At 40.9% G+C, this 14,171-nt stretch overlaps 1 protein-coding gene across 4 annotated transcripts in view; it reads left to right on the plus strand.

The window, feature by feature from the left end:
* The window catches only part of MCF2L2 (MCF.2 cell line derived transforming sequence-like 2), a 233,695-nt gene that overhangs the window by 121,398 nt on the left and 98,126 nt on the right, over positions 1-14,171 (plus strand). For all 4 annotated transcript variants that reach the window (XM_032407086.1, XM_032407087.1, XM_032407088.1 and 1 more), the window contains exons 14-15: positions 1,180-1,259; positions 14,086-14,171. In XM_032407086.1, the coding sequence (XP_032262977.1) occupies positions 1,180-1,259; positions 14,086-14,171 (166 nt within the window). The remainder of the gene's footprint in view (positions 1-1,179; positions 1,260-14,085) is intronic.

Here is a 14,171-nt window from a genome sequence, read left to right on the forward strand (position 1 = left end):
GGGCATGGGACCTAGAAATGCTCAAATTCTTAGGTTGTTCATAGGTATCCTGTGACTTTTCCAAGGGAATTGTATATACAAGGGTGTTGACCGTGACAAGAACTCAAAGTATCACTTACTTATCAGCCTTTCAGCCATCATCCCCAACGCGGCCCTCTGGTAATGCTGGGTTAGAAAGCCTCAAGGCCTAACCAGGGCTTCTCCTCCTCAAGTCCCATTCTTGTTGCCAAATGACCTTGGAGGCCTGAAGAAAGGATATCTCCCAGGTGTCACAAGAGCTCTGTGGAAAAGAGGGGAGGGAGACAGAGTGACAGAGAGACAGAGAGAGGAGAGCAAGAATAAGACAGCCCCGTTCCATCCTGACTCAGCTAATTGATTCTTCACATAGTTGTCTCATCCACTAATGTGGTTCCATCAGTTCTAGAATCCAACTATTAGAGTAGCAACAATTTCTGGCTGGGGCAGACATAGACATCCTCTTATAGAATCATAGTATGATTATGTGAGTGTGAGGGGGTTGCGTGTGTGTGTGTGTGTGTGTGTGTGTATGGAGAGACAGAGGGAGAGAACACTTTCAAGAAGACCGTAAGGAAATGGTTGTGTTTAAGTGGTAAGATTTTAGTATTTTTTAAATTGTCTATAATAAGCACAAATCAACTACCTGTGTAATAAAAAATATATTCAATAAATGTAGTATCTAGAATTGAATCTGGTCTTCTAATCCAAGAGCAACATTCAACTGCGGTATTATGTAGTACAAAGATAAATGCTAAAGCAGCAGTGCATAAAAGAATCCATGAAGTTTGAATGTCAAGGAAGACTTCTTAAACTGACGTTTTTGCTGAGCCTTAAAAATGGAAATGATGGAAACCCTCTCGTTTTTACCACATTATGTTTATTGATTTGTTGTAGTTTGATGTTCCATGCGGTGTTGTGTGTAACTTTTGTCTCTTTGGATCAAATGTTAAATGCCTGGGGTCAAGGGCTGTTTCTTTTCTGCATCTCTCCTTCACCTCCAATTTCATCTCCCACCTCGGAAATCACCACAGCAGCTCAGTTAAGCTTTGTTATTCAGTTGGCCCAACCCAGTCCAGGTGCTCGTCCAAGCCAGGCTATACGCTCTGGGTTATTTATAAGCTTAGTTGCCAAATTAATGGCATATTTTCTTTGTCTCTCTAGCTCCTCTTCAGAGGACATCTGAGGAAACTTATACAGGGACATCGGAAAAGGAAGACGATGAGACTAAATTTGAAGTCAAAGTAAGATCACCTTTCTCTTTTACAGTTAAAGATTTCTGATGTGAGAGAATATTGTTGCCATAATTACCAATAAATGAAGTTCCCCTATCCCATACCTATCATAGCTCCACATGATGTGGCCATAAAGACATGTTGCACAGACTAGTGCTCTCAAAAGCTGAGTTTTGTAGGATTTGTTCCTTTTCTTTCTTCTTAATTGCAACTAGAAAAACTGGTCATGGATGTAATTGTTGGTAGATATTATGTTATTGAGGGAAAAGTCATTTTGTGCATCCCTATACTCTGACTTCATATTTAAAATTGGTAGAACAGTGTGTGGTTTATGTACAAAAACCATGGCTGAATTGCATAGAGCTACACACACTCGCGTGCGTGTACCACCGGTGAACTCTGAATAAACTGTGTAAATTGTGTGAACATAGTTTTCTTGCTTTTAATACTATGCTTTATTTGTGTAAGGTATTAATATTAGAGGAACTTGGGGGAAGGGTACATGAGACCTCCCTGTATGTTTCTTTGCAACCTTATGTGAATCCATAATTACTTCAAAATACAAGTTAAAAAAAAAAAGCATAAGCTTTGGAATCAGGCAGACCTGCATGGAAGCCACAGAAACCACTCTAAGCCTCCATTTCTCATCTATAAAAACGGGCATAACAACAGCTATCATCTGAAACTAATTTTGAGCAGCAAATGGAAATTGAAAAGTGCCAAGCACCGTATAATTGTAAAGTAACATTATATTTAAATACCCAAATAAAAAATATGTTGCCGCAAAAGCAACCCTAGAAGGGGTCCATTTACCCCTGCCTCACTAAAAAGTGAGTATCTGGCTAATGGAACAGTTCTGAAAGCAGAAGCCGGTAGCCCCTGGGTCACTTGCAGTTGAGCAACAGTTTGGGCCCACCATCTGTGCCTAATGGGTCTGAATAGAGGACCCCACAGGCATTCCACCGACCATGTTGGAGTCAGGCAGAAAGTGGGTCTCAGACTTTTCTTCCTCAAGGCAGAAACAATGTGGCAAGTGGAGTTCCCAGCAGACTTTTCTTAGAGAGAGAAAACTGCATTCTTCTGTCTGTTTGGTTATCCTTTCGTAGTTTAGGCAGACGAGGACATTGCTATCACTGTTTCAGAATCTCCTGTGGTGGGAGAAATTGCTTTACCGTGTCTTCCAGAGTTAAGTAACAGTCTGCAGTTTCACACAGTCGTGATCAGCCATTTAAAAGAGTAAAGAGCAATTTTTTGAAATGGGCAAATGTAATGAAACTTCGCCAGACTTGACATCCATGAAGTCTGTGGAATTATTGAGTGACATAAAAAGGGCTTAACCGTGATCACCTTCAAAACTGAGCATCACCCTACCCATCTCTGTACTCTGGGCTTCAGAGAATCTCATCTCTAAAGGTGAGAGCCATGTCAAGTGCACCAAAGCTCAGATCCAGCCCCTGAACTTACGTGCTGTTGCTATTAACCCACAAATCAAAGTGATTTGCACTTACCTCACAGCTCTGTGATTTTCTTTGCCCATCTTTAGACAACATATTTATGGCCTACACACTTTATAAAGATGTCATAGGAGTTGTGTGTACATGCACATTCTCATATGAGAGAATCCAAATTCGAGTGAATTATTTCAGTAAGTGTGAATAATAAAAATGAGTGCTGCTGTTTTATTGTTGGGGAAAAAAAAGGAAATACAGTCAGTAAGCACAAAGCACCTTTTCTCAGGGAAGACCTTAGGATATTTAAGATGAAAGCTTCCCATAAGCTACACTTATTATTTACTTTGATTTTATTTTTGGTAAATACAGACAATGCAGAAACTAGGGCAGGGGAAGAATCAGAGGCCTATAGGGTTGGCACATGTTGAGTAGAATCCAAGAAGCTCTGACCACTAGACTTCGGTTTCTTCTTTTTTTGGCCTTGCTGCTTATTTAATTCAGACTCCAGGCCCATCCTGCTAGGATGCTGGCTCCCTCATATTTAGGCAGTCACCAACAGCATAGGTACTGGAAAGCCAGCACAAGCCCATGTTACAGTTGTCCTGGGCTTTTGTTGTTGTTTTTCCTTATTGTGACTTCGTTTGTGTATTTAATGAAGGGCTTTTCCTGCAACAACATGTATGTTAACAGTCAAGGCAGTGGAGGAAGCATTTTGGCAAACCGAGGCTGGCCAGACTTCTACTTCTAAACACCAAGGCTATGAGAAGTGTGAGCAGAATCCATATAGTTGTGAACGACCATGAGTAGGAAGGAAGAGGATTTTTGAACTAAATCCCCAAATCCTAGACTTAAAAATCAATTCAGGACCAATAAATGCCATTAGCGTTTGACAAGGTAGGTAGTATAACTAGGGAAATCGTCATTCCAAAATATGTTAGAAAACTAGTAAAAAAAAAAAAAAAAGGTAGGTTAGAAAAAAAGATTTAGATTCATGTCTGTGTGATGCATGGTTTATTAGAAGGGGGGCAGGGAGTTTGACTAACATCAAGAACAATCATTGCTGCTTGTGTTTTGTGGCCACTGTCCAGGACAGATGACCAGAATGCCTAACATCTAACTCTGGTGACACTCCTGACATCTTTGACCTGAGGCCTAGACCGCAAAGATGAAATCACAGCGCAAATCATAACATTGTGATAAATACCCCACCTTGCCTTCCTTGGGTAAATGCTCACAGACCAAAAAAAAAAAAAAAAAAAAGGAAATAAACCAAAACCACTCATGATTGCCACTACATTCACTGATACTCACTACAACAAAATCATGCTATGAATTTATCGTCATCAGGGAACTCATTTCCAAAAAAGGCGTCCTGTCTTCTCAGGTGGAGTAATCCTTGCTTTACTGGTTGGAAGGAGCGTAAGCTGGCTGAGCTCTTGGGCCGTCTGGCAGCCGTGCGGCCATGCGCTAGACTCACTGACGTGGTCTAGGAAAGCCCAGCCATGGAGGAGATTCGCTGTGGTTGCTGGCAGTGGTGATGTGGCTGGTTCGGGTCCTTTACGTCACCAGCTGGAAGCTGAAAGCATGACTCACAGGAGCTGCTTTCTCAGGCTGCTCGCATCACAGCCTCTTCAGAGCTGGAAAGAGGCCAGAGGCTGATGAAAATTCCTTTTTCATGAATGTGAACCCTCAGGATAAAGGCTGAGCTACTGGCTGTGAGCACCAACAAACTGTTCTTGGGCACCTGTTAATGTGGCTTTAGCATAGCAGAGGACTTTTTAGGCTTGCAAGCAAACAGCCTCCTTCATAAAAATTAAAGAAAAAAAAAAAAAAAGCCAAGGCAGTAAGTTACAGAATGGGGAGGTGAGGGAAAGGTTGCTAACACTGATGAGGCCCAGACATTGTGCTGTGTGCTCTATGTACCCGATTTCATCAATACCTTGAGGAAGAAGATTGAGGAAGCTGATGTTTCCCTTGTTTTATCCATGATGCTGTTGAGACTCTGAGAAGTTAAGTAAGTTTCCCTAAGGGTCACACAACTAGCAAATGGTGGAATGGGGATTTGAAACTCGTAGTTTATTTAATCTAACAGTTTACTTATCTATCTAACTTAATCTATTTACCTATAACCTATCAGTTACTTAATCTGCCTAACTATCAGTTGACTTAATCTCTCATACTCTAAATTTCCTCTTCTGCAAAATGGGGAAACGCAACCTCACAGGTGGTTGATTAAATGAGAACTATATGACTTCAATAACAATGATAATGTTAACAAATCAAAATAAAAATATTTAAAACATGAGAATATATGGGGAGTACCTAGCATGAAGCCTCATATATAGCAGGTTCTTAGTAATTTTAGTTTCCCATTTAATCCCATGTTTATAGATAGAATGTTCTGTGTAAAAGATGAAAAGTAGCTGAAGGACGGTCAGATTCAGGTCTTAAATAGAATAGGTTCTCCTAATCTTGAATGTGTACTGTTTTGCCAAATGATAGCTGATCAGGCCCAAACTCAGTTCCTTGTTTTCTCACTCCTTTGAATCCCCAAAGCTTTCATTTACCTCTGATTCTCAACAGGAGAACTATATAAACTATAAGCACATTTCAGTGTTCACCCTCTATGATGCTTGAAGTCTGGTCATTCAGAAAATCCACCAAATCTTTGAGGCAGCCCCCATCTAAGCTTTCTGAAGAATTTCTAGAACCAAGATTATCAAGGTTTCCTATGTATTGCAGCCCTGAGAAGCTTATTAATAATGCAGATTCTCAGTCTCTACCCTCAGATTGTGACTCAGGAGGGCCAGAATATGGTCCAGGAATCTGAATTTTTAACTTTTAAATTTAAAATTTTTAATTTGGTACCTAGAATGCAGGTGGTATAAGGATTGCATTTTTGGTCACACTGGCCCAGAAGCTATATTCATAGTTCATAAAGACCTGGAATAAAGGAGAGCTCATTAAGGTGGCTATAGAACTCTTAGGCTAATATAGAGTTCAGAACTTAGTGAAGTAAGAGTGTGATTATATTAATCTATCAGAATGTACTTTCATTGAGGGAGCTATATGAAAAAGAAGAGAATAACATTTAAGACCACTGTTGACTTTGCTCTTTGACCAATAAAAAATTGAGATGACTAAAATATTTCATTGGTCCAACCTGGGTGTCTTATTCAGCTCCATTTAATATATATTAAAGCAACTGCTATGGGTCATATGGAAACGATTCTAGCATGGGGCCTGAACTCAGGAAACTTACAAGTTTCATGAGCGAAACTACATATTTCAAATAATTTATAATGTAGAGAAGAATGACATATGTCCAGTAAAAGAAATATAACGTGTTAGAAGGCAGAAGAGGGAACAGTTCCTAACAACGATATTGGGGATATTTTATAAAGGAGATGTCATTTGAATTTAACTTTGAAAAATAAATACAACTTTGAAAGGTGGATAAGACAGAGAAGGGCAGTCAAGATGGGGAAGGATATAAAGTCTCAAAAGTCTGAAGGGGAATAGGCCATTCTGAGAATGGTTCGAGAAAGCCAGAGAGGTAGACTGGAACAGGTTGCTAAAGGCTTTGGTTAGGAGTTGTTGCCAGGAAGGGCACCTATGTATTAGAAAGATGACTCTGGTATGGCAATGAAGAGTAGACTAGAAGGCAGGCAAGTGGACCAGCTGCCAGCAGGTGTCACAGTCTAGGTGTGACTCCAGTGTTAAGAACCTTCTAATGACAGGAAAAGGGAGATGGGCAGAGCTTATACCAATTAATCCAGATGTCCTCCCCAGTGCTTAGAACACACGAGACTGTCTCAGAAAGTGTGATGAATGAGGAGTAGGTCAAGGTGAGAAGAAAGGGGAGAGATTTAATAGAGAGGGAAAGAAGATATTGAAGATACCTTAAGATTTCCATCGTGGATCTCTCACTGGATGAATTTGTTGGCTAATATAGAGCACTCAGGAGAAACAGTAGAAAGTGAGGACTTATGAAGGCTGAGTCCAACATTTGTAGGGTTTTATAGATCTGTAACAGCAACCCACACCTTCTCTATGAGCTGTAGCCACCCCCCCCCCAACACACACACTAATGAGAGTCAGCCAATTGACCTTGAGGTTATATGGAAATTATTTGTGAAATAGGTTAGGGACCAAAGATTGGTCTAAAAAAGTACTTTTCAAACTTGTGATTTTATTTACAAGTTAAGATTGATAGACATATAAAAATAAGGTTACATTCACTTTTATGCATTGAGGTTAAAAATCACGTGAAATCAAACAGCTGGAGAAAATTCCGGATATATAGGCAACTTCTTTTCAATGTCCTTGGCATACTTACTTCCTTCACATTTCTTAGTTTGGGAATGGGAGAAAGGTATCTTGCAACATGTTTCTCAATTTCTGTTATTTTAAACAGAACTACAGACTTGTAAATCATTGTTAAAACAATATTGCAGTTTTTTAAGAAGATACTTTCCCCATAAACAAAATATTATAAACATTATTTAGAGTATTAGTCCAGTCTTTAAAAACCAATTTAACCAGTGAGATCATTGAACTAATTACTAACAATAATGGGTGGGAAATTCAAGATCTTAGATAAAAAAGACCCTGGAAAATTTTTGAAATAGGACAAGTTTGCATTTGGGACCCATTCCCCTATCTGTCTCTCTTCATTTCCCATTCCCACAAAGCCTCAGGACTACTCATGCCTGTCTTCTCAAGCCTGCCCTTCTCCTCCAAAGGGCTTTAGTCTATAACATGTGCTAAAACCTTCCTCTCCTCTCCCCTCCCTCTTGGAAGCCCCCACCCAATGTAGCTGATCTGGTCTAGAGGTAGAATATCTGAATGTGAGCTAGTTCATAGCAATGCATGGATGATGAGTGACTGACAGCTCCTTAACCCTTCTGGAAATATTTCCCATTAAAAAAAAAAAAAAAGACTGCCTTATTATCCAAAGGCAGTGACTTCTTCAGGCAGTGGCAATGAAGAGTAAGAAAAGATGTGCTGGGAAGAGCTGGTGAGATGGAGCAAACAGGACAGACTAGCCAGCTAGCAATCCAGGGTAGATTCTCTCCCAGGGTAGATTCTCTAAGTGGTTCCTGTTTTTCAAAAGTTCTTCCTATTCTCCACATCAGAAACCCCTGAATCTCAAAAAAAAAAGAAAGAAAGAAAAAGAAAAGGGTTTCCCCCCTTTCTCCAGCAGTTCCAGCAATGGAGAGGAAAAGGCAGAGCATCCTTTCCTGAGGCTGATGCTTTTTGCTTTTCACTCTGGGACTGTGTCTCTAAGACCACTCTGGACTGGACTGAGGCTGGAGGTTGAATGGCCTTTGGAGAGTTTTCCTTTTCTGTTTTTTCCCCACTGTCCTCCCTACACCCCAACATTGTATAATTCTTCAATAATTCTTACTTGTCCTACCTCTTCATTTATTTTCTCTGGTTTTCACAATTAATTTACAATTTTGTAAAATGCTTAACCATAAATACTTCTTGCAATGATCACTATTTATATGTAAATGAAGAAGGTGGTTCAGCCCTTTATCTACCTTACTTTTTCTCACAATGAGGTCTAGTAGCTTCTCTTTCAAAGAAATGTGATAATATAATAAATAATACTTTCACCTTGAATTACCAGATACCATCGCTTTAAAAGAGTTGGAATTGAAATTGCTTTCCAAGCGTCCCTAAAATCATAAAGTGAAATAATTTAACTGCAGGGAAAAGCTAATTTGATTCAGTTCAAATGTGGTTATCTCTCCTTTGGGGAAGAAAAAAAAATAGTCAATTGAAAATCAGTTATTGATCCTTTATTTTTTTTAAGGTTTATTCATTTATTTATTTTAGCAGGGGCAGGGAGGGGCAGAGGGAGCGAATCTCAAGCAGACTCCCTGCTGAATGCAGAGCCCAATCAGGGCTCGATCCCACGACCCATGAGATCATGACCTGAGCCCAAGCCAAGAGTTGGACACTAGACCGACTGAGCCACCCAGGTGCCCCTAGCTATTGATACTTTAAAAAATGTAGGTACTTTTAAAAAGTTGGTTGATACTTTGAAAAAGATATTCTCCTGAGAGAGAGAGTATGCGCACACACACAGGAGCAGAGGCAGGGGCAGAGGGAGAGGGAGAGAGAGTCTCAAGCAGACTCCTCACTGAGCCTGGAGCCCAACGCAGGGCTTGATCTCATGACACTGAGATCATAACCTGAGCTGAAACCAAGAGTTAGTTGCTCAACTGACTAAGCCACCCTGGTGCCCCTGAAATAAAAATTTTAAACAGAATTCCTTCAAGCTAGGCACTTAGCCTGTTTTCTCAATTTTGAAACACATCTTTCTTCAAAATATGGGGAAACAAAACAATTAGATTACATGTTTGTTGAGAAGACCTAGGAAGTCATCATTCAAGGTGCTCCTAGAGAACCTGTATGTGGGTTGGTGTCACTCTGAAACTGGGGAGAGGCTGGGGTAGAAATGGGGTATGGGGATAGATGCTGGGCCCAGAGCAGTGGGCAGCTGCCTGCCTTCACGGCCACCCTTTTTCTTCAGAATAAAATGAATATAAATGGGGAGGGGCTTTTCCACCTGATCGGCCCTCCACTAGGGTGGTTTATGGGTCAATTCCCTTTTAAATCACCAGCTGGCTGAGAAAATCCACTCTTTGAGATACCCTAGGGGCAACTCTAAGTCAGGGTTGACTGAAGGAAACAGGATATGATTCCACAGGAACTTGTGGCTCTGCTTTAAAAAAAAAAAAACATCATTTTAGGGGCACCTGGGTGGCTCAGTCGGTTAAGTATCTGACTCTTGGTTTCGGCTCAGGTCATGATCTCAAGGTCGTGGGATCAAACCCGACGTCAGGCTCCGTGCTCAGGGCGGAGTCTCCTTGTCCCTCTCCTGCCCCCTCTACCCCTCCCCCAACACACTCATGCTTTCTCTCTCGTGCGCGCACGCGCTCTAAAATAGATAAATAAAATCTTGAAAAAAAAAGCATCATTTTATAATTCAGTGAGGCTCCTAAGGAATCTCTAAAAAAAATATAGCAGCAATTGGTTGGTTGGTCTGTGGTCAATTTTCTTGGTTCATTATTTAAAATAAAAAGAACAAAAGACCCAATATTTGAAAAAAGCAAGCATTTATTTAAATATGTGGTCTTCCTTCTAGAGCTTTGAGGAAGTTTAATTTAAATCTTTTTCCCAAAGTAATCTGGCTACAATTTAGCTTTCATCTCAAAATCAGAAGCAGTAACACCTATGTTGGTACTTGATACTATAAGCAGAGGGATGTTTCATTGCCAATTCACACATCTCCCTCATTTTATGCAGAAGAAAATGGACACCCAGGGAGCGACTTGGCCAACACCTCCCAGCTAGTGAGAAATACGGAGTCTCTATTACACATGAGCAGGTAGAAACTGCCCAGCAATTACTGCAGGTCGGTGTGCCTGGGTGCTTTACATACATTACTTATTTTAATCCCCACAAAGTAGATACTAAAGAGCCAACCATAGATACCATTTATCAAGTCTTTGTACTAAGTACTTTAATTCCTTTTCTCAAATCACCACAACAACCCTCTGATATAGATACAATCAGTCCTGTTTTACAGAGAGAGACCTCAGGTGCAAAGAAGTCTTGCCCAAGGCCACTTTTAAATAAGAAGTAAGCCAGGGATTCCCATCAAGTTGTACCTCTCACATGAAGCATCTGTGTTCTTTTCACTCTCTAAGAGGTTTTCAAAGTGCAGGTCACAGTGGTGACAGTGACCTCAATTTGGTGGGTTCACAAGCATTGAAAAATAAAGAAAAAGAACAGAATGCAACAGGGATAGCCTAATTTAAAAATAGAGTATATCACATCAGCTATACATATGTCTGGTGTGTGTGTGTGTGTGTGTGTGTTTGTGTTTACAACACAACCAAGCAATTAACTAAATTCTGGCACTGTCTACCTAGAAATAGCATCATGTCCCACAGGTTAAGAGCTCAGTCCTATAAGATTGCTCTCCGACCCCCTTCAGACGACATTTGAAAAGTCCAGGTTGTCACTGGTGCTTTTGACCAACCTGCTATATATACATCAGTTTCCCATGATACCCTCCTTGGGTTTGATTAATTTGCTAGAGTGGCTCACAGAACTCAGAGAAACATTTTACTTACTAGATTACCAGTTTATCTTAAAAGGATGTAATTCAGGAACAGCCAGATGGAAGAGATGCATAGGGCAAGGTATAGGGACATGGAGCTTCCATGCTGCCTGAGCAAGCCACCCACCCTCCATCTCCATGTGTTCACCAACACAGAGACTCCTTTTTGGGTGTTTTTGGAGGCTTCATTACATAGGCATGACAGGTTAAACCATTGGCCATTAGTAATTGAACTCAATCTCCAGCCCCCCTCCCCTCCCTGGAAGTGGTGGTGGTCAAGAGAACTGAAAGTTCCAGCCCTCTAATTCCGTGCTTGGTTCCCCTGGCAATCAGCCCCCATTCTTGGGTGCTTTCCAAAAGTTACCTTATTAACATAAACTCTGGTGGGGTTGAAAGGGGTTTGTTATGAATAACAAAAGAAAACTTCATGGCTCTTATCACTTAGGAAATTACAAGTTTTAGGAGATCTGTACCAGAAATAGGACAAGATCAATATATATTTATTATAAATCACAATGTGTGTGTATGTATGTTTTGATGTTTTTCTTGTGGGGCATGGTCAGACTTTGAAAGCTTCTGCACTAGCACACAACTAATCTGTCTAAACCTTAGCAAAACATTGGTATACAGTATAGTTAACTACCTCCCTGCAGATTAGTAAAGCAGTACCCAGATCTGCTGTGGATCCTTCCCATCACATTCTCAATGGCAGCAGTGTTGTATTCCATCAAACTTGATGGACAGAGGATTCTTTCTCTACCCTGACACCAACTGTCTGACATGTGGTCCTAGGAATGTGGGTTGACACAACCAAGTCCATGCCCAGGCATTTCAGCAAGCCCATGTCTCATGCGTGACAAAGTCTATAAATCAGGGCATCATCATTCAGTGTAAAAGACGACAGTCCATACCTATACACCTTGAGTCATTGTTATTTTTCTGCCCTTAGATTGTCATGAAATGACTCTACAATACACCACACTTACTATAGACCAACAGAATAGTTGGAAAGAGCACAATTCATTTTATAAGCAGTAACAAGTTTTACAGTGAGAGGAAGTTTGGTTAGAAATAGTGGTTACTCGGGGCACCTGGGTGGCTCAGTCGTTAAGCATCTGCCTTCGGCTCAGGTCATGATCCCAGGGTCCTGGGATTGAGCCCCGCATCGGGCTCCCTGCTCGGCAGGAAGCCTGCTTCTCCCTCTCCCACTCCCCCTGCTGTGTTCCCTCTCTTGCTGTGTCTCTCTCTGTCAAATAAATAAATAAAGAATCTTAAAAAAAAAGAAAAGAAAGAAATAGTGGTTACTCCTTACGAAGGTCCCATATTACGTGTTAGGGATCCAAAGACAAATAAGGCTAGAGCTCAAAATCCAGCAGGTGTTTCAAGCATAGTAAAGTCACAGGGGAGGAACTAGAAAGGGATGTGATGTACATTAACTGCTGTAGTAATTAGTTCAACATTATAGAGAAAACGTGAAGAAAGAGCCTTGGTAGTGTGGTGAAAATAACTAGATTGGTTTGAATCCAGGGACTGGTATTTACTTCTGTATATTGACTGAAATGAGAAATATCTACTCGTATCTGGTCAACTATATGTAATAGCAGGCACTAACAATTTAGATTCCTAGTGAAATGATATCCTATTTTGAAAGAAACAAACATGAACTTGGAATTTAAGATTGCCCGTGTATTTTAGAGCTGGATGCAAAACTGGTATCCCAAATAGTCCTTTATTTGTTAGCCTGCTTTCTGGATATTCTAGATTTGGGATGACATCAATGAGAAAGATCAAAGATCCACGATTTTCTTTCATTCATTGAACATTTTTGAATTGCTCTTTCTGTGGTTGGCATTGTGAATAATAAAAACCACCTTACCTTGAGTGCTTTCTGTTAATCTAGTGAGAGGCCTCTCTTCCTGCATTGTCAACAACCAGCTGAGAGTCTATCACTCTCAGCTGTTTTACAAGGAGACTTCTCATCTGTTGTCTGGGGAGAGCTCATGCTTCACCTTCTAGCTCTAATTTACAGAGAATCTTTATGCCTACTCATTACATTTCCTTAAACAATACTTTTGCAAGAGGGCCCTTTCAAAATCTATACTCCCTTTTGTGACAGTATAAAAGAACTCATTTAAACAGAACCTGGCAGGCAGGAAGAATTCAAATGCTGGCTAATTGTCTGCTTGTTCATCATTAGTCAATAACTTTAAGATTCTCTGGTTGCTATCAATGTTATATAAATTCACTTCCTTGTTAAAACTGTATTTTCTTTTTAAAGATTTTATTTATTTATTTGAGAGCGAGAAAGAGAGAGAGCAAGCACAAGTGGGTGGAGGGGCAGATGGAGAGGGAGAAGCAGACTCCCAGCTGAGCAGGGAGCCGGATGCAGGGCTCGATCCCAGGACCCTCAGATCATGACCTGAGCTGAAGGCAGACGCTTAACCGACTGAGCCACCCAGATGCCCTGAAACTGTATTTTCTTGAAAGTAAAATGAGTAGTTTTGCCTCTTTTTGGGAATTAAATGCCTAATATTCTGAAAAAGAGCCCCAGCCCTGTGTGGTAGATAGTGCCATGGGGTCCACGTGCTAGGGGAGGAAATTGAAGCAGAGCGGTTCAGTGAACTTGCCCAAGGTCTCAGAGCTGGCAGGTAGTGAGCAGGGCTTCCGACCACCAGCTGGCTTCAAGCCTGTACCGGTGGCCAATCTGTACAGCCTAAGGAACCAGCTGCTCCAGGATGCGGTGCGCTAGAATGGACCTGTGATCACCAGCCTGTGAAAGTGGACTCTGGGTTTATCTCATCTCTGTCTTTAGCTCACTTTCTGGCCGTGGGTAGGTCGCAACTTCTCCAGATCTTCATTTCTTACCCCCAGAGGGAAAAAAAGGAGATATTGAGTCAAATGATCTCTTCACTGTTTCCCCTTAGCTCAAACTCCGAATCTTTATTGTGAGTCAACCAGGGAGGAGGGGGAGTACAATATTAATAGCCGTTCATTATTAAGGAAAAATGATACCTGCTTTTGAGAAAGAGTTTTTGATGTTTCTAAAGGAAGCCCAAAGGGCAAACTGTAACGGATTTGCAGAGGGGTTGGGAAAAACCCAAGAAAGAGAAAGATGAGGGGCTAGGCATGGTGCTCAATTCGAGCACTGAGCACAAAAACAAACAAAACAAATAAATTGGGAGAAAGAAAAATATACAGCCCCCAAATAATATAGGCTGTCTTACCAAAATTTCTTTCACTTCAGAATGAAGAAATACTGGAAGGCAGTCACGAAGGGAAGAACCCTGAGCCAGAGCAGCCCGACAGTCATGAAAATCTTTCCCCCACCAG

Source organism: Phoca vitulina, unplaced genomic scaffold (assembly GCF_004348235.1).
Source record: "Phoca vitulina isolate PV1807 unplaced genomic scaffold, GSC_HSeal_1.0 scaffold8, whole genome shotgun sequence".
NCBI lineage: Eukaryota > Metazoa > Chordata > Mammalia > Carnivora > Phocidae > Phoca > Phoca vitulina.